Raw genomic sequence first — 25,953 nt, 5'->3', positions numbered from 1 at the left:
TGAAGGGGGAGGATATTATACACCGGGGAGGGGCTGGAGGATATTATACATCGGGGAGGCGCTGGAGGATATTATACACCGGGGAGGGGCTGGAGGGGGTAGGATATTATACACTGGGGAGGGGCTGGAGGGGGAGGATATTATACACCGGGGAGGAGCTGGAGGATATTATACACCGGGGAGGTGCTGGAGGGGAGGATATTATACACCGGGGAGGGGCTGGAGGGGGAGGATATTATACACCGGGGAGGGGCTGGAGGGGGAGGATATTATACAACGGGGAGGGGCTGGAGGGGGAGGATATTATACACCGGGGAAGGGGAGGATATTATACACCGGGGAGGAGAGGTAAGGATATTATACACCGGGGAGGAGGGGGAAGGATATTATACAACGGGGAGGGGCTGGAGGGGGAGGATATTATACACCGGGGAGGAGGGGTAAGGATATTATACACCGGGGAGGGGCTGGAGGGGGAGGATATTATACACCGGGGAGGGGCTGGAGGGGGGAGGATATTATACACCAGGGAGGTGCTGGAGGGGAGGATATTATACACCGGGGAGGGGCTGGAGGGGGAGGATATTATACACCGGGGAGGGGCTGGAGGGGGAGGATATTATACACCGGGGAGGAGGGGGAAGGATATTATACAACGGGGAGGGGCTGGAGGGGGAGGATATTATACACCGGGGAGGAGGGGTAAGGATATTATACACCGGGGAGGGGCTGGAGGGGGAGGATATTATACACCGGGGAGGGGCTGGAGGGGGGAGGATATTATACACTGGGGAGGGGCTGGAGGGGGAGGATATTATACACCGGGGAGGAGCTGGAGGATATTATACACCGGGGAGGTGCTGGAGGGGAGGATATTATACACCGGGGAGGGGCTGGAGGGGGAGGATATTATACACCGGGGAGGGGCTGGAGGGGGAGGATATTATACAACGGGGAGGGGCTGGAGGGGGAGGATATTATACACCGGGGAAGGGGAGGATATTATACACCGGGGAGGAGGGGGAAGGATATTATACAACGGGGAGGGGCTGGAGGGGGAGGATATTATACACCGGGGAGGAGGGGTAAGGATATTATACACCGGGGAGGGGCTGGAGGGGGAGGATATTATACACCGGGGAGGGGCTGGAGGGGGGAGGATATTATACACCAGGGAGGTGCTGGAGGGGAGGATATTATACACCGGGGAGGGGCTGGAGGGGGAGGATATTATACACCGGGGAGGGGCTGGAGGGGGAGGATATTATACAACGGGGAGGGGCTGGAGGGGGAGGATATTATACACCGGGGAGGAGGGGGAAGGATATTATACAACGGGGAGGGGCTGGAGGGGGAGGATATTATACACCGGGGAGGAGGGGTAAGGATATTATACACCGGGGAGGGGCTGGAGGGGGAGGATATTATACACCGGGGAGGGGCTGGAGGGGGGAGGATATTATACACTGGGGAGGGGCTGGAGGAGGGGAGGATATTATACACCGGGGAGGGGCTGGAGGGGGATGATATTATACACCGGGGAGGAGGGGGGAGGATATTATACACCGGGGAGGGGCTGGAGGAGGGGAGGATATTATACACCGGGGAGGGGCTGGAGGGGGAGGATATTATACACCGGGGAGGAGGGGGGAGGATATTATACACAGGGGAGGGGCTGGAGGATATTATACACCGGGGAGGAGGGGGAAGGATATTATACACCGGGGAGGGGCTGGAGGGGGAGGATATTATACACCGGGGAGGGGCTGGAGGGGGGAGGATATTATACACCGGGGAGGGGTTGGAGGGGGGTGATATTATACACCGGGGAGGGGCTGGAGGGGGATGATATTATACACCGGGGAGGAGGGGGAAGGATATTATACACCGGGGAGGGGCTGGAGGGGGAGGATATTATACACCGGGGAGGGGCTGGAGGGGGAGGATATAATACACCGGGGAGGGGCTGGAGGGGGGAGGATATTATACACCGGGGAGGGGCTGGAGGGGGAGGATATTATACACCGGGGAAGGGGAGGATATTATACACTGGGGAGGGGAGGATATTATACACCGGGGAGGGGCTGGAGGGGGGAGGATATTATACACCGGGGAGGGGCTGGAGGGGGGAGGATATTATACACCGGGGAGGGGCTGGAGGGGGGAGGATATTATACACCGGGGAGGGGCTGGAGGGGGAGGATATTATACACCGGGGAGGAGGGGGAAGGATATTATACACCGTGGAGGGGCTGGAGGGGGAGGATATTATACACCGGGGAGGGGCTGGAGGGGGAGGATATTATACACCGGGGAGGGGCTGGAGGGGGAGGATATTATACACCGGGGAGGGGCTGGAGGTGGAGGATATTATACACCGGGGAGGGGCTGGAGGGGGAGGATATTATACACCGGGGAGGGGCTGGAGGATATTATACACCGGGGAGGGGAGGATATTATACACCGGGAAGGGGCTGGAGGGGGGGATATTATACACTGGGGAGGGGCTGGAGCGGGAGGATATTATACACCGGGGAGGGGCTGGAGGGGGAGGATATTATACACCGGGAAGGGGCTGGAGGGGGGGATATTATACACCGGGAAGGGGCTGGAGGTGGAGGATATTATACACCGGGGAGGGGCTGGAGGGGGAGGATATTATACACCGGGGAGGGGCTGGAGGGGGGGGATATTATACACCGGGGAGGGGCTGGAGGGGGAGGATATTATACACCGGGAAGGGGCTGGAGGGGGGGATATTATACACCGGGGAGGGGCTGGAGGGGGGGGATATTATACACCGGGGAGGGGCTGGTGGGGGAGGATATTATACACCGGGGAGGGGCTGGAGGGGGGAGGATATTATACACCGGGGAGGGGCTGGAGGATATTATACACAGGGGAGGGGCTGGAGGATATTATACACCGGGGAGGGGCTGGAGGGGAGGATATTATACACCGGGGAGGGGCTGGAGGGGGGAGGATATTATACAATGGGGAGGGGCTGGAGGGGGGAGGATATTATACACAGGGGAGGGGCTGGAGGGGGAGGATATTATACACCGGGGAGGGGCTGGAGGGGGAGGATATTATACACTGGGGAGGGGCTGGAGGGGGAGGATATTATACACAGGGGAGGGGCTGGAGGATATTATACACCGGGGAGGGGCTGGAGGATATTATACACCGGGGAGGGGCTGGAGGGGGGAGGATATTATACAATGGGGAGGGGCTGGAGGGGGGAGGATATTATACACAGGGGAGGGGCTGGAGGGGGGAGGATATTATACACAGGGGAGGGGCTGGAGGGGGAGGATATTATACACCGGGGAGGGGCTGGAGGGGAGGATATTATACACCGGGGAGGGGCTGGAGGGGAGGATATTATACACCGGGGAGGGGCTGGAGGGGGAGGATATTATACACAGGGGAGGGGCTGGAGGGGGAGGATATTATACACCGGGGAGGGGCTGGAGGGGAGGATATTATACACCGGGGAGGGGCTGAAGGGGGAGGATATTATACACCGGGGAGGGGCTGGAGGATATTATACACCGGGGAGGGGGCTGGAGGATATTATACACTGGGGAGGGGCTGGAGGGGGGAGGATATTATACACAGGGGAGGGGCTGAAGGGGGGAGGATATTATACACAGGGGAGGGGCTGAAGGGGGGAGGATATTATACACAGGGGAGGGGCTGGAGTGGGGGGATATTATACACTGGGGAGGGGCTGGAGGGGGGGGATATTATACACTGGGGAGGGGCTGGAGGGGGGGGATATTATACACTGGGGAGGGGCTTGAGGGGGGGGATATTATACACTGGGGAGGGGCTGGAGGGGGGGGATATTATACACTGGGGAGGGGCTGGAGGGGGGGGATATTATACACTGGGGAGGGGCTGGAGGGGGGGGATATTATACACTGGGGAGGGGCTGGAGGGGGGGATATTATACACTGGAGAGGGGCTGGAGGGGGGGGATATTATACACTGGGGAGGGGCTGGAGGGGGGGGATATTATACACTGGGGAGCGGCTGAAGGGGGGGGATATTATACACCGGGGAGGGGCTGGAGGGGGGAATATTATACACTGGGGAGGGGCTGGAGGGGGGGGATATTATACACTGGGGAGGGGCTGGAGGGGGGGATATTATACACTGGGGAGGGGCTGGAGGGGGGGGATATTATACACTGGGGAGGGGCTGGAGGGGGGGGATATTATACACCGGGGAGGGGCTGGAGGGGGGGGATATTATACACCGGGGAGGGGCTGGAGGGGGGGGATATTATACACTGGGGAGGGGCTGGAGGGGGGGATATTATACACCGGGGAGGGGCTGGAGGATATTATACACCGGGGAGGGGCTGGAGGGGGAGGATATTATACACCGGGGAGGGGCTGGAGGGGGAGGATATTATACACCGGGGAGGGGCTGGAGGATATTATACACCGGGGAGGGGCTGGAGGATATTATACACCGGGAAGGGCTGGAGGGGGGAGGATATTATACACCGGGGAGGGGCTGGAGGGGAGGATATTATACCCCGGGGAGGGGCTGGAGGGGAGGATATTATACACCGGGGAGGGGCTGGAGGATATTATACACCGGGGAGGGGCTGGAGGGGGAGGATATTATACACCGGGGAGGGGCTGGAGGGGGGAGGATATTATACACCGGGGAGGGGCTGGAGGGGAGGATATTATACACCGGGGAGGGGCTGGAGGGGGAGGATATTATACACCGGGGAGGGGCTGGAGGGGGGAGGATATTATACACCGGGGAGAGGGAGGATATTATACACTGGGGAGGGGCTGGAGGGGGAGGATATTATACACCGGGGAGGGGCTGGAGGGGGAGGATATTATACACCGGGGAGGGGCTGGAGGGGGAGGATATTATACACCGAGGAGGGGCTGGAGGGGGAGGATATTATACACCGGGGAGGGGCTGGAGGGGGAGGATATTATACACCGAGGAGGGGCTGGAGGGGGAGGATATTATACACCGGGGAGGGGCTGGAGGGGGAGGATATTATACACCGGGGAGGGGCTGGAGGGGGGAGGATATTATACACCGGGGAGGGGCTGGAGGGGGGAGGATATTATACACCGGGGAGGGGGTGAGGATATTATACACCGGGGAGGGGCTGGAGGGGGTAGGATATTATACACTGGGGAGGGGCTGGAGGATATTATACACTGGGGAGGGGCTGGAGGGGGGAGGATATTATATACTGGGGAGGGGCTGGAGGATATTATACACCGGGGAGGGGCTGGAGGATATTATACACCGGGGAGGGGCTGGAGGTGGAGGATATTATACACCGGGGAGGGGCTGGAGGTGGAGGATATTATACACCCTGGAGGGGGGGAGGATTTTATACACCGTGGAGGGGGGGAGGATATTATACACCGTGGAGGGGGGAGGATATTATACACCGGGGAGGGGCTGGAGGGGGTAGGATATTATACACCGGGGAGGGGCTGGAGGGGGTAGGATATTATACACCGGGGAGGGGCTGGAGGGGGGAGGATATTATACACCGGGGAGGGGCAGGAGGGGGGAGGATATTATACACCGGGGAGGGGCTGGAGGGGGAGGATATTATACACCGGGGAGGGGCTGGAGGGGGAGGATATTATACACCGGGGAGGGGCTGGAGGGGGAGGTTATTATACACCGGGGAGGGGCTGGAGGGGGGAGGATATTATACACCGGGGAGGGGCTGGAGGGGAGGATATTATACCCCGGGGAGGGGCTGGAGGGGAGGATATTATACACCGGGGAGGGGCTGGAGGATATTATACACCGGGGAGGGGCTGGAGGGGGAGGATATTATACACCGGGGAGGGGCTGGAGGGGGAGGATATTATACATTGGGGAGGGGCTGGAGGGGGAGGATATTATACACCGGGGAGGGGCTGGAGGGGGGAGGATATTATACACCGGGGAGGGGCTGGAGGGGGAGGATATTATACACCGGGGAGGGGCTGGAGGGGGGGAGGATATTATACACCGGGGAGGGGCTGGAGGGGGGGAGGATATTATACACCGGGGAGGGGCTGGAGGGGAGGATATTATACACCGGGGAGGGGCTGGAGGGGGAGGATATTATACACCGGGGAGGGGGGAGGGTATTATACACCGGGGAGGGGCTGGAGGGGGAGGATATTATACACCGGGGAGGGGCTGGAGGGGGAGGATATTATACACCGGGGAGGGGCTGGAGGGGGAGGATATTATACACCGGGGAGGGGCTGGAGGGGGTAGGATATTATACACCGGGGAGGGGCTGGAGGGGGAGGATATTATACACCGGGGAGGGGCTGGAGGGGGAGGATATTATACACCGGGGAGGGGCTGGAGGGGGAGGATATTATACACTGAGGAGGGGCTGGAGGGGGGAGGATATTATACACCGGGGAGGGGCTGGAGGGGGGAGGATATTATACACCGGGGAGGGGCTGGAGGGGGGAGGATATTATACACCGGGGAGGGGGGGAGGATATTATACACCGGGGAGGGGCTGGAGGGGGTAGGATATTATACACCGGGGAGGGGCTGGAGGATATTATACACTATGGAGGGGCTGGAGGGGGGAGGATATTATATACTGGGGAGGGGCTGGAGGATATTATACACCGGGGAGGGGCTGGAGGATATTATACACCGGGGAGGGGCTGGAGGTGGAGGATATTATACACCGGGGAGGGGCTGGAGGTGGAGGATATTATACACCCTGGAGGGGGGGAGGATTTCATACACCGGGGAGGGGCTGGAGGGGGGGAGGATATTATACACCGTGGAGGGGGGAGGATATTATACACCGGGGAGGGGCTGGAGGGGGTAGGATATTATACACCGGGGAGGGGCTGGAGGGGGGAGGATATTATACACCGGGGAGGGGCTGGAGGGGGGAGGATATTATACACCGGGGAGGGGCAGGAGGGGGGAGGATATTATACACCGGGGAGGGGCTGGAGGGGGAGGATATTATACACCGGGGAGGGGCTGGAGGGGGAGGATATTATACACCGGGGAGGGGCTGGAGGGGGAGGATATTATACACCGGGGAGGGGCTGGAGGGGGAGGATATTATACACCGGGGAGGGGCTGGGCAGGGAGGGCACTTACACTGTCCGTTTTTTGAGGAAGGGTCCATGTACCCAAATGCGTTAAAGGGAACCTGTCACCGCTGTTCCAAAAAAATGAAACTCAGACGGGTTCCCATAGAGCCCTTTAGTCCTAAGAGCCCCCATTTATCAACTAACACTGGTGATAAATGGGAGAACCCAGCGAGTCCACGTGGGAGGATCACCGCGGCTCGAGTCCTCGCCCTCCTCTGTGCACAGCAGCCAGCGCAGCCTCCATCTTTCCTACGTCACGCGGCTCCTTGGCTTCCTGCTCGCTGATAAGCAGTGACACAGCTGGGAGCAGCCGGTGCGCGGGACTCTGCGATGTACAGGGGGCGGGCGCGGGACTCTGCGATGTACAGGGGGCGTGTGCGGGACTCTGCGATGTACAGGGGGCGTGCGCGGGACTCTGCGATGTACAGGGGGCGTGCGCGGGACTCTGCGATGTACAGGGGGCGTGCGCGGGACTCTGCGATGTACAGGGGGCGTGCGCGGGACTCTGCGATGTACAGGGGGCGGGCGCGGGACTCTGCGATGTACAGGGGGCGTGCGCGGGACTCTGCGATGTACAGGGGGCGTGCGCGGGACTCTGCGATGTACAGGGGGCGTGCGCGGGACTCTGCGATGTACAGGGGGCATGCGCGGGACTCTGCGATGTACAGGGGGCGGGCGCGGGACTCTGCGATGTACAGGGGGCGGGCGCGGGACTCTGCGATGTACAGGGGGCGTGCGCGGGACTCTGCGATGTACAGGGGGCGGGCGCGGGACTCTGCGATGTACAGGGGGCGTGCGCGGGACTCTGCGATGTACAGGGGGCGGGCGCGGGACTCTGCGATGTACAGGGGGCGTGCGCGGGACTCTGCGATGTACAGGGGGCGTGCGCTGGCTGCTGTGCAGAGAGGAGGGCGAGGACTCGAGCCGCGGTGATCCTCCCACGTGGACTCGCTGGGTTCTCCCTGGTTCTCCCTGCTTTTCTAAGCATCGCCAGTGTTAGTTGATAAATGGGGGCCCTTAGGTTCCCATAGAGCCCTTTAGTCCTGTCTGAGTTTCATTTTTTTGGAACAGCGGTGACAGGTTCCCTTTGAAGGGACTGTTTTATTATAAGGTACTTCTTGTATAATATACGGAGGTTTTATCGGTATTATAGACTCCTATTCTCGCTCCTCTGGATTGTCAGTCTGGGGCCCCATTAGTGCTCAAGTTTTTCCTTTTCCATTGCTATATTCTCTAGTCTAGTGACAGGGGTAGTGACGCCCGGGGAAACCACTGGTGGTAGCTGGATAAAATCCATCTGCAGTCTCTGGAAGGGATACAGCGGCTTGGGTGTCACCTTCTGTGGGGTCTTTACCACCTTACCCGGGTTGTGGCGGGCACAGACTATACAGGCTTTCACTAGTCTAGTGACAGGGGTAGTAATGCCCGGGGCAAACCACTGGTGGTTTATGAGCACTAGCATGGCCATTTTGGATGTGTGTGTGTCCGTAGGCTACTCGACTTACTGTCGGGTGCAGGGCTCTGGGCAGGCACACCCTCTCTCCCAGCATCCAGGTCCCATCGGCATCTGGGCTCCAGCTTTCCTCCACACTCCCTTCACTTCTGATGACTCTCGGGCCACCAGGGACTGGAACACCTGTGGATCAAACTTTCCAACTCAGAACTCAGCGCTGAGACTTCAGGACAGTCTCTGGGCTCCATCTGTGCAGCTGCCATCGCCATCCCGTCAGCCACATACTTGCCCTTGGCTTGTGGAGTTACCACATTGTGTGTGCTTTTACTTTTACTATCCCCACCTCTTGTGGAAGTAAGAGAGTATCCATGAGCTCTATAACCAGCGCGCCATGTTTAACCCCTTAACGCCGAAGCCACTTTTCACCTTCCTGACACGGCCCATTTTTTCCGATCTTCCCTGTGTCACTATAAATGGTTATAATTTCGGAAGCTTTAACATCTCCAAGTGATTTTCTCGTGACACTTTGTACTTTATGTTAGTTGAAATATTTTGTTGGTATGTTTTGCATTTATTTATGAGAAAATCTGATATTTGGTGAAAATTTGGAAAAATTCTCAATTTTCGAAATTCCAAATGTTCTACTTTTTCCACACAAAGTCATAACAGCAAAAACCATAATGACTAACATTCCCCGAACGCCTAGTTTATGTCTCCGTGGTTCTTTATGCATACTCTCATGTTTGTAGGATGTTCTGGGGCTTTGAACGTTCGGTGCAATTTTTCACATTTTTATAAAAAACGCAAAATCCTGAGGGACCTGCTCTGGTTTCAGGTCACTGTGAGAGGCCTAAATAATAGTGACACCCCATAAATTACCCCATTATAGAAACTACACCCCTCAACGTACGTAAAACAACTTTTATGAAGTTTGTTAACCCTTTAATTGTTTTACAGGGGATAAAACAAAATCGGGGGCAATTTCGAAATTTAAATTTTTTGGCTAAATGAATGTGTTTTTCATAAAATGTACAAATTCTCATTGGATACAATACTAAAACGCTCCACAAAGTTTGATCCCCAATCCCTCCCGCATATAATAATCCCCCATATGTGGTGGTGACTGCTGTATGGGCACACGCCAGGGCATGGGGGGAGCTGCGCCATTCACAGCAGATTATGCATTGTCACTTTTTATTGGCTATACAGGCAGTCCCCGGGTTACATACAAGATGGGGTCCGGAGGTTTGTACTTAAGTTGAATTTGTATGTAAGTCGAAACTGTATATTTTATAATGGTAGATCCAGACAAAAAATTTTTTTGCCCCATTGACAATTGTAGTTCCAAAATTTTTTGTTCTAATGGGACCAAGAATTATCAATAAAGCTTCATTACAGACACCTTACAGCTGATCATTACAGTCTGGGACTATAGCAACATCCAGAGAGGTCACCAGAGGTCACAGGGGGCAGAGGGGTCCGTCTGTAACTATGGGTTGTCTGTAAGTCGGGTGTCCTTAAGTAGGGGGCCGCCTGTACAATCTTTATTTTTTTGGTAATTTGCATATATAAGGGGCTTATTATCTGTGACATGAGATGTACTTTACAAATACTTCATTTTAGTAGGTCATTAGCTTATTGATGAGATTTTATTAACTCTTAAATGTATGGAGGAAAAGAAAATTGTCAATTTTGGGTTTCCTTTTTTTATTTTTTGGGGGTCGTTCGCCGTACACTAAAAATACTATATTATCTTTATTCTACAGATCACTACGATTACGGTGACACCTCATTTATTTAGGGTTAGGGTTACAATTACTGGATAAAAACTAATATAGAGGAAATCTCATTTGTTTTTGCATCGCCATCTATTCGGAGACGTAACTGTAATATTTTTTGGTTGCCAGAGCTGGTTTAGGGCTTATTTTTTACGTGTTGAGTTGTTCTTTTCAGTGGTACCATTTTGGCGCACATAACTTTTTTTGATCACTTTTTAGAACATTTTTGTGTAGAGATTTTATGAAAAATTTACATTTTTGCCATGTTTTTCGGGTTTTGTTTTTACGGCGTTCACCGAGCGGGTCCAATAATGTTTCTGAGTTATTGTACGGATTTGTGTTTTTTTCACTTATTGCATGTGTATAGGGAATGTTTGTGTTTAGGGGACTCTAACTTTATTTAATTATTTTTATTTAAAAATTATTTTATGTAGTGTTTTTAACATTTTTATTAACTTTTACAGGTTAGCTTGATCCACTGATCACTTGTTTAAGCTCTTCTTCACATTACACAGTGTAATACCGATGCTGCGCATGCTCAGTGTGTTATAGCCGGGTCCTGTCAGGAGGCAGGGACCCGGCACACAGAGGAGGATAGCACAGCCCCGGGCACCGGCAGTCCCGGGCTGCGATCGGAGCAGCAGACCCCCCCGGTAAGCGCCGCGGGGGGGGGGGGGGTCCAATTCTTCTGAAATGCCACTTGCCAGCGCGACCGCGGCGTGTCAGGGGTTAACACCCGCGATCGGAGAAATCTCCGATCGTGGGTGTTATAGGCAGGTGTCGGCTATAATATATAGCCGACACCCGCAGCTTCTGGCCCCGGCTCCATTCAGGAGCCGGTGCCAGAAGCATGACGTAATAGTACTGCATTTTGCGGGAACGCACCTCCCGCGATGCAGTACTATTACGTCAAATGTCGGGAAGGGGTTAAAGGGGTTCCCTGCAGAGATGAGGAAATCTCTAGCCTTCCATATGGGTTCATAGTCGTGTTTAGACCCCAGGACTACACCTTGAGTATAGATGTTCGCCCTTTTACCTTCCACCCGCTGTAGCACTTCCCTGAGTGCCGTCACTTCACCCCCTGCGCTGACCTGTGTGGAGGGAGTGGTTCTGCTTGTACTACCTCATGTGCGCCACTGACCACTGTATATCCAGTGTAGAACCGTCTGTCTTCTCCTGCAGACCTGGAGCCATCTATGAGAAAAAACTCAACATCTGTGTTACTCACCCTTCTCTCCCCCCTCTCTGAATCCTGGAAGACTGGTGACAGAATGAAGGATTCAGAGCTGTGCACCTTATCAGTGTATCTGGGGCATCAGGACTGCACACTGGAGTCTGAGCTGTCTGGCCTTGGCTCAGATGCTTGGGCTGTACTTGGGTGAGGACACTGTGCAAGGTATGTGGGGTTTGCACTGTAACTGAGTGATCTAGGGTCTAGGATCAACTCACTGACCTTGCTGAGCAGATTGCTGGCTGCAGCTACTGACACATGAGGGGCTCCCCTCACGACTGAGTCTAACCGGGCCTAATAGTGGGCCACTTGGGAGGCCACCACGTTCCTGGACTCGACACCTGTGGCGTGGCCTAGATACTCAGTGCAAAATAAAACAAAAGGTTTGGTTCAGTGGGATGTGCCTAAGGCCGGGGCACATTCTGGACTGCCAGCTTTCTTTCCTCTGTCAGGTATCTGCCTGTGGCTGAGAAGCAGTGGCCTAGGAGGACCACCTTCTCCTGGCAGTACTGGAGTTTGTCTCTGGGAACTTTACAACCCTTCTGGAACAGAAAACACATAAGGTCAATAAATGCATCCTGGCAAACAACAGTAGGTCCTCCGCATACTGAAAAGGAGAACATCCAGTAAGGGGCTAGTCTGCCAGTCTACTCCCTATAGGGCCGTGTAGTATGGAGTACTGGCTGGGTGAGTTTTACCCCCCTTGTGGGAATCGGCACCAGGTATACTGGAATACTACACTGGTAAAGGCAAATAGGTCCTGGTAATCTTCATGTAGGGGCACAGAGAGGAAAACATTTGCCAAATGAAAAATAGTGAAGAACTCTCGGGGACTGCTGCCTGTGAGGGACACTCATTGGCAGCTTGGAGGTCATGGACCATCCTCCATGTATCTTTCTGGGTCTTTTTCTTGACCAGGAACAGGTTAAATCTTCCCTGGGCTAGCAGGGGAGGAGTTCTACAATGGAAGGAGCTAACTCTGTCTTGGGGAGGGTGTACTTGCTGACGTCCTCGTCCGTTAACACCCCCCCCCCCCCCTAGTCCCACCCTGTTGAGGGCGTCTCCATTTCCTAGAATGTGGCCACTCACTTCGGTCACTTAGTAATGTCTCCTCCCCGTAAGTTGAAGCACGCCCCACTTGGGTCTATCGGCTGGTACTTCCGGACTGTTGTCAGTCTCCCTCTTGTCAGTGGTCTGTGCGACTACCGATCCTGGTCTCTGTTCCTCCTGTCTTATCAGTCCCTCTGTAAGTCAGTCTGGCAGAAATGTCTCTAGTCCGTTCTATCTGCTTACGTCTCCGCTTTATCTCCTCTAGACGTATGGGATTCCCCCTTCACTTTCTCCAGCCCAGTGTTCTGTGCCATCTATAAAGTTCTGGCCAGACTGCAATGTCTCAAACAAAAGTCAGGTACAGAGGAAACAGAAGTCCAAGGTTGTGTCACAGGACTGGGGGCTTGTCCTTGCTTAGTCTGATCATGTTGGTCTTATGTGGCATACAGGGCATACTGCCTTCTGGCCTCACCAACAGCTCAGTATGGAGAAATTCTCCTCTCTCTACACTTCAAGGTCACACCCTGCCTGTCAGCTGTGAGCACAACACAGACACAGCATAAAGCAGCCCAGATTACTGGAGCCCCCGCCATCTCCCTTTTCAACATAACCCTGAAAAAATCACTTCTAAGCCACATGATTTTATTTGCAGGTGATACACGTGAAATTGGCAACCTCGTTGATCACGGCGCTGCTATGTCCAGAAGCCACTCACAAGTGATTCAATACTTTTAAAAAAAAGAACTCACCTATATTTTGCGAGTGGCTTCTGGACATAGCAGCGCCGTGATCAACGAGGTTGCCAATTTCACGTGTATCACCTGCATTTGCCTGTCGGTCCATCTTCCTGGGAGAACGGACCATCACCTGAACCTCGTGGCTGTCAGCTCTCCAGATACCCGAAAACATCGAAATACTTCTAAGAGCAGAATTGCTCACCTTTACGCTTAGACTCCTCCGAACATCAGGTGAGAGTCATTATCTTTTATCTCATCACTGTTACATCAAAGAAACACTTGAGTCTTTTTGCGCTTTTGTCTTCCCTTGACCCTCCTACCACCTCCGAGAGGAAACACTCGGACCCAGCATCTACCCACATGATTTTATTTGTAATCATCAGAATCAAATAAGTTTTAACTGGACCAGAAGCAAAACAAACAACCTCCCACTCCAAGAATTCTCTTAGCAGAAATCCGGAATCAGGTGAAATCACCGGTTGCCGGCGTTTATTCCAGACATCTTTCAAGATTCTCCAAGGGTGCTCAACCAAAAACCAGGTGTTTTCTACAACTATTATCCTCAACCAGCCTTTATGGCTGGTAGAGGATATAGGCAAGTAATTTTCAGGGACTTGAGAAAATATAAGATGGCCGCCACTGAGAATTGGAAGGGAGTGTCATCTTCAGGGGTGTGACCAGTGACATGGTCTGGGGAGAAACTGGGGGGCACCACAGTATCAAGCCTTGCCTGACTCTCTGAATCCACCCCTCTGCTGATATGGGTTAAGGGGATGCTGGTTAGGATCCTGGACGCAATTTTTTTTTCTTTTTGCAAGGAGGAAAATACATAAAATCCCTTTTCCTCAAATTCTCTCCACATCAAAAACTTTGAAATGTCCCTTATTGCCTGTCTCTTTTCTTCGATGGGCACTCTGTAGGATTCCTGTCACTCTGTCCTGGTCCGTCAGCTCGTCACTGGTCTAAGTCTCCAGTAAACAACCCCATCCCTTCCTTTCCTTTAACTTTCTTTTCCAATATCAACAACATCATGCCAACCTTCTGCCTGGGTGCGCCACTTCTTGTCTTTGAGCCAGCCACTGTTTTTATCAATTGCTGTCTCTCACCTCAGGTGATCATCTAACATAACCAAAGCCTTCAATACTTCCTTTCACTTCCTGGTGAGCAAAGTGTGACCTGTGGAATACCTGTTTTGTTCAATACAGCTCCAGACTACCCCGCTACCTATCAGTAAGTACAAATTAGAGACCTTCACACAATGTTTAAGAAATCAAGGAGATAACGCTCAACTGTAAAATCTCTGTCATTGTCCCCGAGTCTCTACTGTCCCTTACCGCATCACGGGGCCGATCCCAATCCCGGAGGAAAGGTACGTTTGTCTCTGCAAACTTCCAGATTCCATACACCGCTTACAGAACAAAAACTCAACACAGTCACAAAAGCTCGCTGAACTGCCTCAACAATCCACAATAGGGCACTGCAGACCTTTTTCTACAACATATATGGTCACTGTCAGGTCTCAAAGGTCGGTCATCTCACCTTGCAAGGGTTCTTTGCCATCAGAATGAGCCCAGAAGTGACATATCAAGGTAGACAATAAAATTTGCTTACCTTTGTAGCACCGTTGTCAATTCCATTCACAAGAGCGGCACAGACTAATATGAAGCTTGCCTAATTGGTCAGCTGTCCACAACCGAGCCCCACATTCAAAGGGCGCCAGAAATTGTAAAAGATGACCATAAGGGTCTTTGCATACACAAGGCTTTTAACCGTCCTTGTCCGCGTTGCAAAGTGATTTTCGGATTATATGAATTTTTGTTTCCAGTGCTGGAATGAGGTGAGTAACACAGAAAAGACAGAAGATTAGCTCAATACAAAAAACTGTGTATCTTTGGCACTGAGACACTTGTATAGAAAATCATGAGGCGAGTAAGTAAAAAAGCAGCAACTACAATTTGGTGTCCTGACCCAGGAAATGCAACACAAAGGAGTCTAATACTATTGGCTGTTTGCAAATACGGAAACCTCCCAGGTGTTCACCTGTATACCTTCCTCTGGGTGGTGCTAGCGAGCACTAAGTCTTTGTGTTTTCTACCTTATTTTGTTTGAACAGAAACTTAACCCAAACTTTAGTTTTCGCTATACAAGTTGTGTGAAATGAATGCTGTGTCCTTAAAATGGCTGAAAGTATGTAAGATGGCGTCCAAGACCAGTGTGATATCCTTAACAGCGGGGTTGTAGAGCGTGACGGCGGGGGCCGCGGAGCGTGACGGCGGGGGCCGCGGAGCGTGGCGGCGGGGCCGCGGAGTGTGGCGGCGGGGCCGCGGAGTGTGGCGGCGGGGCCGCGGAGCGTGACGGCGGGGGCCGCGGAGCGTGACGGCGGGGGCCGCGGAGTGTGGCGGCGGGGCCGCGGAGTGTGGCGGCGGGGCCGCGGAGCGTGACGGCGGGGGCCGCGGAGCGTGGCGGCGGGGCCGCGGAGCGTGACGGCAGGGTGTAGACAATAGACTGGTCTGTAGTTAGTAGCACTGGGATGGTCCAGGGATGGTTTCTTTTTTTATAGTTGAGGGGTTACAGGTGCGTGGGATGAGGGAAGAGGGACTGTACAAGGTAGTGGGGAAAATAGAGGAGAGGAGCCTGCACATTCTCCCTCCCCTCCATTGTTCTCCATTCTCAGACTGTAGATCTCCACTGTCTAGACGCAGCAGATCCCTGCACCACAGTCCTCCCGGGCATCAGCTCTTTTCTTGTCTTTCCTTTATATTTCCTGCACATTTCTGTCATCATCATTGTCATCTTCTCACCTTGTGCATGAGTTTTATCTTCATATATCTTGTGGAAGCTTTGTGAGGTACAGTACAGTGATGACCTGAGTGTCACAGATAATGTGGCCCCTGCATGATTTAGGGCCCATCCTCTCTGTGCAGCTGCCTCATGATGTGGCCCCTGTATGGGTGAGGGCCCCGCAGTACTAGACCCTCCAGCTCATCCAGTTTCCTCATCTTCTCCTCCAGACGCTCCTTCTCCTGAGTGACCACCAAGGATGGACAAGGACGAGATCTCCAGAAGAATATTCAGCCTCGCCCTGGAGATCATCTCCCTGCTGAGCGGAGAGGTAATGGCCTCCACATTTCTATCATCTTTATGGGAGGATGTAACCAGTCAGACATCAGGGAAGACTCCTTAACAGAGGCGATAGTGACAGAGCGGGCCCAGACCCCATTGATGGAGCAGAGAAATGCAGGATCACAAGGAAAGAAATACGTGAGAGACTACAAGGAGATGGAGTAACACATGGGAGACTGGAGGGAAACAGATGAGACCGGGCTGTGATAGGACAGGGCAGAGTTACAGGGTGAGAGGAGCTATGGGAGAGTCCACCCTGGACAATAGAACATATACCCCGGTGTGTGAGGAGTCGGAGAGTCCTGGGGGATATTCTATGTGAAGACTATTGTGTAGACATAATGGGACAAGTGTTTACTGGCGCAGCTGAGACTGGTTGGTGCTGCAATATACTGAATACCCCCTATCGTGGTATTAATAAAAGTATAAGTAAATATGGGTTATGTATATCGCGCTCCTCCAATATGATAAAATGCTTTTACAATGGTTTTTACCATTGATGCAGATTCTTAATACAAAACAGTTACAATAAAAATATTTAGGATACAACAGAAACAAATTGCCGCCCCCCAAACTCCCTTCTTGTCATCCACCAAAAAAAAAGATTTGTCTTACTGGCTCTAGGAACGGCCCAACTGCATCCCCAGAACCGGTCCTGTCCCAACTCCCGAATGTTCTTCCGTTTCCTGGGGGAGCCCAGCCACCAGCTGAGGCCTTTTGTCAGGATCAGTGGATCCTCTGGACCACCGCGGGAGGTGGAACTAGCCAACACCCGGGACCGGAGCCTAGCGGCACCTGAGCCCGCCGCAAAGCGGGTTGGACTTGCTGCGGCAGGATAGCCCCAGGACGTTCCCAAGTGTGACTAGCCCGCGGTGGCAGCCGAGGTCGAGGTACCTTAGCGGATGACGATCACGTAGTCAGGTCCAGGCACAGGGTCAGGGCAGGCGGCAGAGATGCAACGTCAAGTCCAAGTCTGTGGTCAGCAACAGGAGGTCCAGGCAGGCGGGAACGGGAACACAGGCACACGGAGGAACTTGGGAAACACGGCAACATAGGACTCAGGAGCGGGGACACACAGGAACGCAGGAATACACAGGAATACTCGCTTGGAAGTCTTATAGATTTTTATCTGGGGCTCAAACCCCTAATCATTGTAAGGCGACTTTCAAATTAAATGAGTCTGTGTCCAGCGCTGGCCTGATGAAAGCTCTAGTCCAGAGCTGAAACGCGTCGCACTGTATTTTTAATACGTTATGCATATGCTCATTTTATGAGATAAACATTTTTAACAATAATAAAAGAGATTCCTTTATCCATTGGATCTCTACGTCTGCTGTTTGCACCAAGCGCCTTCCTGAACCTCTCGTCGGGCTCTTCCTACATGCAAATACTGAAACTTCCCAGGTGCTCGCCTGGATACCTTCCACTAGGTGGTGCTAGTGAGCACTAAGCCTTTGTGTGCAGAGGGAAACACCCAAACTTAGTTATCACTACACAAAGTTATATGAAATGAATGCTGAGTCTTTAAAATATCCGACAATACGTAAGATGGGTCTGAGTCCAGTGTAATATCTTTAACATTTCCCCCCTTTTGAGCTTTGCATGGCCTGTAACTTTTGTCCAGGGTGACCTCCTCAAACTCCAGGTACCCACAGGTAGGCTAAGCCCTTACCTGCTGGACTTGTTAACTCTTCACCAGATCCCCTGGAAGCCAGTCACTCGGGGGTTACAGGCCTGCACACTCAAATTACATAATTGTGTTTCCATAGTTTATGGGTTTATTAACAGGCTGGTTCTTCAACAAGACGGTATCCTCCACACCGGGACTTCTCCTGTCATGGTTCTTACCGCCTGGACGGCCATCTGGGACATGGTGGACTTGATGAGGGGGACCACACAACACGTAATAAGTGACGAGAGCAAAATCACAATCCCCAATATCCCCCCCACTTAAAGGAAACCCTTCCAATCCCCCAACTACAAAGTGAAGGACAAAGTGTCCACCCCAGAGTTTCTCTCGAGTTCCCTGGACAGTCCTTCAATCTCTTCAAGTGCATGGGTAATGGATCCATAGGGGGCGATGTCATCCTGGATGTACATGCGACAAGCCACTCCCACCATCTTACAGACTCCTCCCTTCTCAGTAAGGATCATGTCCAAAGCCGTGTGGGTCTGGAAAGCATCTCGGATATAATTCATAAATCTCTGTTGATTACAATAACACCAGTTATAACCCAACCAACATCTTTACTCATAGCTCTCTGGGGAATAATGGACTCTAGACCTGCACATATCTGATTGTGGGCCTTGTACTCATCTGGGACCCCCCTTGGTGCTCCCACTGTATCTATATAAAAGTTGTCATCTAGGGGCTTCTCTCAGACCTCCAGAATCCTTTGGGATTCTCCACCTTTTCTTATGTGTCTGATCAACCTTATCCCTGGGGATCACGAGGAAGGAATACACAAGTGTTATCACCGTACACTCACCTTCCCAGCCTCTAGGCCTGACCTGACTCTCCTATCCCCACAAATCTTGTACACATCAGACACTGCTAATACAGGGTTACCTGTGCTGTCAGTGTTCTAGAAGGTCATTGTCTTGTTGCACCAACCGTAGGTAAAGTCTCCTACCCTGGGGGCATCCTGGTCACCCCTATAGATCCAGTGATAGTCATAGTTGGGGTGTCCCTGAGCATACAGTCAGTCAGAAGAGACCAGCTAGCAAGAAGAATCAGTAAGTTTGCAACAGTAAGTGTGGGAAGCGTGGTGACTTCCCTCTAGCTTCACAGACGTGGCACTGATCAGCAGGACTTGGAAAGGACCGTCATAGCGAGGCTCCAGACTCTCTCTCTGGTGTCTTTACCATCACGTAGTCTTCGGGCTTCAGGTTATGCATTCTGAGGTCTCTTTTTGGATCTGAAAAAGGAATCAGAAACACTTTTGCGGACCTTTTCCAAGGCCTGGCTCAACTATATGGCATGTTCCACCTTGTTTCCTAGTAAGGGCCTAGTCTGGGTGCATAGCCAAAAAATACTTCAGAGGGGGACAATCCCATCTTTCTGTTGGGGGTGTTTCCTAACTGTATAGTGGGCAGCAGGAAAGCACTCGCTCCATGGTTTCCCTGCTTCCATGGCCTCCCGGATCTCTAACTTAAGAGTGCCGTTTAGTCTCTCAAACCCACAACTAATTCGGGAAGGGGTGTGCAGGGCCTGTTCTACACCCAGGAGGGACAAGGCTTTAGGTCTTTACCTGTCCAGTGAAGTTGGTTCTGCGACTGGACTCTATGGTCTCTGGAAGTCCAAACCTGCAGAAAAATCTCACTCACCACCTTCTTGGCTGCGGCTCTGGCAGTAGCCTTGGTCATGGGAGAAGCTTCTGGCCACCCTGGAAAGAGATCAATGCACACAAGCACGTACTCCTACGTGCCACTTTTGGTAGCTGGATAAAATGCATCTGCAGTCTCTGGAAGGGATACAGCAGCTTGGGTGTCACCTTCTGTGGGGTATCATAGTATATAAGGCTGGAAGGAGACGCAAATCCATCTTACCCGGGTTGTGGCGGGCACAGACTATAAAGGCTTTCACTAGTCTAGTGACAGGGGTAGTAATGCCCGGGGCAAACCACTTATGGTTTATGAGCACTAGCATGGCCATTTTGGATGTGTGTGTGTCCGTGGGCTACTTGACTTACTGTCGGGTGCAGGGCTCTGGGCAGGCACACCCTCTCTCCCAGCATCCAGGTCCCATCGGCATCTGGGCTCCAGCTTTCCTCCACACTCCCTTATCTTCTGATGACTCTCGGGCCACCAGGGACTGGAACACCTGTGGATCAAACTTTTAGCTCAGAACTCACCGCTGAGACTTCAGGACAGTCTCCGGGCTCCATCTGTGCAGCTGCCATCGCCATCCCGTCAGCCACATACTTGCCCTTGGCTCTTGGAGTTACCAAATTGTGTGTGCTTTTACTATCCCCACCTCTTGTGGAAGTAAGAGAGCATCCATGAGCTCTATAACCAGCTTGCCATGCTTAAAGGGGTTCCCTGCAGAGATGAGGAAATCTCTAGCCTTCCATATGGGTTCATAGTCATGTTTAGACCCCAGGACTATACCTTGAGTATAGATGTTTGCCCTTTTACCTTCCACCAGCTGTAGCACTTCCCTGAGTGCCGTCACTTCACCTCCTGCGCTGACCTGTGTGGAGGGAGTGGTTCTGCTTGTACTACCTCATGTGCACCACTGACCACTGTATATCCAGTGTAGAACCGTCTGTCTTCTCCTGCAGACCTGGAGCCATCTATGAGAAAAAACTCAACATCTGGGTTAATCACCCTTCTCCCCCCCCCCCCCTCTCTGAATCCTGGAATACTGGGGACAGAATGAAGGATTCAGAGCTGTGCACCTTATCAGTGTATCTGGGGCATCAGGAGTGCACACTGGAGTCTGAGCTGTCTGGCCTTTGCTCAGATGCTTGGGCTGTACTTGGGTGAGGACACTGTGCAAGGTATGTGGGGTTTGCACAGTAACTGAGTGATCTAGGGTCTCTTAGGATAACTCACTGGCCTTGCTGAGGAGATTGCTGGCTGCAGCTACTGACACATGAGGGGCTCCCCTCACGACTGAGTCTAACCGGGCCTAATAGTGGGCCACTGGGGAGGCCACCACATTCCTGGACTCGACACCTGTGGCGTGGCCTAGATACTGCAAAATAAAACATAAGTTTGATCCAGTGGGATGTGCCTAGGGCCGGTGCAGACAGGATTTGCCACCTTAAGGCTATAGAATGCATCAATTGCCTCCTGACTAAGGGCAAATGGGGAAGAGGCAATTCAATTATCAAGGGGCAACATCAGGCTGGAGGCAGCAGACCTTATCCCAGGCTGCAGGAGCTGGCCAGTCCTAGAAACATGTGAAGAGGCTTAGGGCCTCAGGGCAGGGGCACATTCTGGACTGCCAGCTTTCTTTCTGGTATCTCCCTGTGGCTGAGAAGCAGTGGCCTAGGAAGACCACCTTCTCCTGGCAGTACCGGAGTTTGTCTCAGGAAACTTTACAACCCTTCTGGAACAGAAAACACATAAGGTCAATAAATGCATTCTGGCAAACAAAAACAGTAGGTCCTCTGCATACTGATAAGGAGAACATCCAGTAAGGGGCTAGTCTGCCAGTCTACTCCCTGTAGGGTCGTGTAGTATGGAGTACTGGCTGGGGGAGTTTTACCCCCCTTGTGGGAATCTGCATCAGATATACTGGAATACTACACTGGTAAAGGCAAATAGGTCCTGGTAATCTTCATGTAGGGGCACAGAGAGGAGAACATTTGCCAACAGGGAAGAGTTCTACAATGAAAGGCACTAACTCTATTTGGGGGGGCTTTCAGAAGAGGGGGACTGTTCTTGCTGACATCCTTGTCCATTACCACCCCCTTGTCCCGCCCTGTTGGGGCCGTCTACGTTTCTTAGAGTGGGTCTCTTTGTATTCTTATCACAAGCAAATTCCTTTAAGTCTTTTAGATTGTCAGCTCTGTTTCCCCCACTCAACAAAGATGCTTTCTGTGTGCTTCAAGGCCACTTCTCACAGACATAGATAAGACAAAGCAAAGCCCAGCTGCACAGAGATCTCCCCCTGATTAACTCTTTCAACTCCAGAAAGCAGGTACCAGAGACTGCAACACTTTTTCTAGTAATTTTTCTGCAATTGTCAAGATCAAATAAGTTTAAAAATAAAATAAACAAAATAAACAAACAGCGTTGCACACTCAAGACCCTTAGCAAATGTTTGAAATTGATGAAAATATTCACCTGCCGGCATTTATTTCAAACATCCGCCAGGACACCTCAAGGGTGACTCAGCTGCTATCCTACAACCAGCCTACAGTGTAGAATCATAGGCAATTAACTTTCAGGGACTTGAAAATAATATACTGTCTTAAGATGGCCGCCACTGAAAAATGGTAGGGCGAGTCATCTTCTCTAACCCCCCAGATACGGGGGTGGAGTCTAAGAGGGTGCTGGTCTGCATTCCAAACGATTTTTTTTTTTTTTTTAATGAGCACTCTCTAGGATTCCTGTCCCTCTGTCCTGGTCCGTCCTTTTAGTCACTGGTCTAAGTCTCCAGTAATCAACCCCATCCACTTTCCCTTGTCATTAACTCTCTACTTACATCAAAACAACCTTCTGCCTGGGTGTGCCACTTTTTGTCTTTGAGCCAGCCACCATTTACATCAAGTGCTGTCTCCCACCTTTGCACACTCAGGGGATCATCTAACATACCCAAAAACTTCAATACCTCATAACTTCCTTTTACCCACTCTTTACCTTTCCTGTGTGACACTATGTCAGTTGCCTTTTTAGGTCTGCAGTGTCCAGCTACAGTCTTACTTTGCTCACTACCCATTTTGTGGAATCTGTGGAATACCTGATTTTGTTCAAGGGCTATAGATATCCTCCGTACATACAGCTCCAGACTACCCCGCTAACTATCAGTAAGTACAAATTAGAGACCTTCACACAATATTTCAGAAATCAAGGAGATAACGCTCAACTGTAAAATTCCCGTCAGTGTCCCTCTTGTCTCTACTGTCCTTTCCGCATCACGGGGCCGCATCAATCCCGAAGGAACGATACGTAAATTTGGCCAGAATTTGTCTCTGCAAACTTCCAGATTCTATCCGCGCTTACATGAACAAAATCTCAACACCATCACAAACTTTCTGAACTACATCAACAATCCACAAGAGGGCACTGCAGACCTTTTTCTACAACATACATTGTCACGTCCAGTCTCTGTGGGTCACCGTACAAGTGATCCTTTGCCGAAATCATCGTGAACATACTATTATATATGGACATTTAAGGCAAAGTACATAATATCACACAAGGAGATGACCTTACCCAGTCCCTTTCAGCCAGTGAAACAGAACTACAGTCAAGGTAGACAAAAATAGACTTGACTTACCCCGACGAGCGCTCATTGTCAGTTCTGGTCACTGGCCGCCTGGACTCTTGCGGAGGTCACCTCGATGGTTAGATGTCCATAAAAGTATGGCCACCCAGGAAGACGCCAATTCTTATAGATTTATATCTGGGGCTCAAACCCCTAATCATTGTAAGGTGACTTTCAAATTAAATGAGTCTGTGTCCAGCGCTGGAATTTGACTAACTTGAAGAAAAGACAAGACCTGTCCTTGCAGGAAGTTAGCAAACAAGACTGATAAGTTTATTGAGGGACTGACATTTATAGAAAACCATAAGGCACTTTACATAAGGCGTGTAATTAGGAAAGCAACAACTATAATTGGGTTTTCTCACCCAGGAAATGTAACACTATTGGATGTAAGCACACAAACGAGTCTAATACTATTGGCTACATGCAAATACTGAAACTTCACATAAACCAAATGTCCAGATGTCCACCTGGATACCTTCCACTAGGTGGTGCTAGTGAGCACTAAGTCTTTGTTTGAAGAGGGAAACACCCAAACTTAGTTATCACTACACAAAGTTATGTGAAATAATGCTGAATCTTTAAAATGTCCGACAATATGTAAGATGGCGTCTGAGTCCAGTGTAATATCTTTAACAGAAGCTTTCTCTAAGGCTATGAGGCACAAAGATCTGGCAGGGGATGATGGGAGACATGGGAGGGTTAAATACCAAACAGGAAATGACCAGCACCACTCACCTGCGCGCTGGCCCTTTAAATCTGGAGACACTGCCGCACGCGCGCCCTAGGGGAGCGGGGCCGCGCGCGGGACCTAGTCCGGACGGGAGCGGGAGCCAGGAGAGGTGAGTGCACGGGAGCGGGACCGGGGCAGCGGAGAGAGACGCGGTGCACCCGCGATCCGTGGTATGGATCGCGGTGGTGCCCGTGACAGTACCCCCCCCCTTGGCCTCCCCCTCTTCTTCTTGGTCCCAAGAAACCTCTGGAGGAGAGTCCGATCAAGAATATTCTCTTCAGGCTCCCAGGATCTCTCCTCAGGCCCGAACCCCTTCCAGTCTACAAGGAAGAACCGCTTGCCTCTAACGAACTTCATGTCCAGAACCTCCTTGACTTCATATACATCTGGAGAATCAGCCTCAGGGGCAGGAGGAGGGGATTGCTGGGTGAAGCGGTTCAAGACGACTGGCTTCAGGAGGGACACATGGAAGGAGTTCGGGATGCGCATTGATGGAGGAAGGCGGAGCTTGTAGGCCACTTGATTGATGCGCTTGATTACCTCGAAGGGACCAAGGAACCGGGGCCCAAGTTTGTAGCTGGGTATCTTAAGCCGGACGTATCTGAAGGATAGCCATACTTTGTCACCAGGAGAGAAGACAGGGGGAGCTCGACGTCTCTTATCAGCCTGGGTCTTGGTACGGTCAGTAGCTCGTAGAAGAGACTGGCGGGTCTGGTCCCAAATAGCCTTGAGATCCTGCACCAGATTCTCCACCGCAGGGACCACAGAGGGAGTAGGCAGCAGGAGAGGAGGGCGAGGAATACGTCCATAGACCACAAAGAATGGAGCCGAACCAGTAGATCCCGAGTCCAGTGAATTGTAAGAGAACTCAGCCCAAGGTAGAAGATTAGTCCAATTGTCTTGACGGGCTGAGACGAAGTGGCGCAGGTAGCAGCCCAAAGTCTGGTTCACCCTCTCCACTTGACCATTAGACTGCGGATGGTAGGCAGAGGAAAAGTCAAGGATGACCTGCAGCTGGTTACATAAGGAACGCCAGAACTTTGACACAAAATGGACTCCTCGATCGGACACAATGTGAAGCGGAAGGCCATGCAGCTGGAAGATATGTTTGAAAAACAAACTGTAGTAGTAGCGGGAGATGAGAGCCACGGAGCGTTGCACCCCAGGGTGCCCAGCCAGACTAGAAGAATGTCCCCAAGACAGAATCCTCTTCCGGAGAGCAGGTCTAACATACGTCTTGCCAGGAGGTAGCTGCCGAAGGTCCACCGGAGCTGCAACAACAAGCTGGTTTGGAGAAATTATGTGCCGAGGAACTGGTTCATCTCCGGACGAAAATGAATCAGCAGGTCAAAACGGGAGAAGAACAATGACCACCGGGCCTGCCTGGGATTCAGGCGCTGGGCTGTCTGGAGGTAGAGTAGATTCTTGTGGTCAGTGTACACACAAACGGGATGGAGAGCTCTCTCCAGAAGATATCGCCATTCCTCAAGAGCAAGTTTGATGGCTAACAATTCTCTGTCTCCAATAGAATAATTTTTCTCAGCTGGGGAAAAAGTTTTGGAAAAGAAACCACAAGTCAAAGTTTGGCTCTTGGGCCCTATCTGATTGTGCACCACTCCAGCTCCTACGGAGGATGCGTCCACCTCCAGAAGAAAGGGTTTGTTCGTATCTGGCCTGGTGAGCACGGGAGCCGAGGCAAAAGCGGACTTCAACTTGGATAAGGCCATTTCAGCAGCCGGAGACCAGCCACGTGGATTGGCACTCTACTTGGTGAG

The 25,953-nt window shown here is 51.9% G+C and overlaps 1 protein-coding gene across 4 annotated transcripts in view; it reads left to right on the top strand.

Annotated features, from left to right (window-relative positions):
- LOC140122801 (uncharacterized) overlaps window positions 1-25,953 on the top strand; it is a 61,407-nt gene that overhangs the window by 232 nt on the left and 35,222 nt on the right. For all 4 annotated transcript variants that reach the window (XM_072144007.1, XM_072144006.1, XM_072144005.1 and 1 more), the window contains exon 2: window positions 16,394-16,494. In XM_072144007.1, the coding sequence (XP_072000108.1) occupies window positions 16,423-16,494 (72 nt within the window). In that variant the 5' untranslated portion in view covers window positions 16,394-16,422. The remainder of the gene's footprint in view (window positions 1-16,393; window positions 16,495-25,953) is intronic.

The sequence above is a fragment of the Engystomops pustulosus genome, chromosome 3 (assembly GCF_040894005.1).
Source record: "Engystomops pustulosus chromosome 3, aEngPut4.maternal, whole genome shotgun sequence".
In the NCBI taxonomy this organism is placed as follows: Eukaryota; Metazoa; Chordata; class Amphibia; order Anura; family Leptodactylidae; genus Engystomops; species Engystomops pustulosus.
The sequence above is the reverse complement of the archived record's forward strand: the minus strand, read 5'-3'. Positions and strand labels throughout refer to the sequence as shown.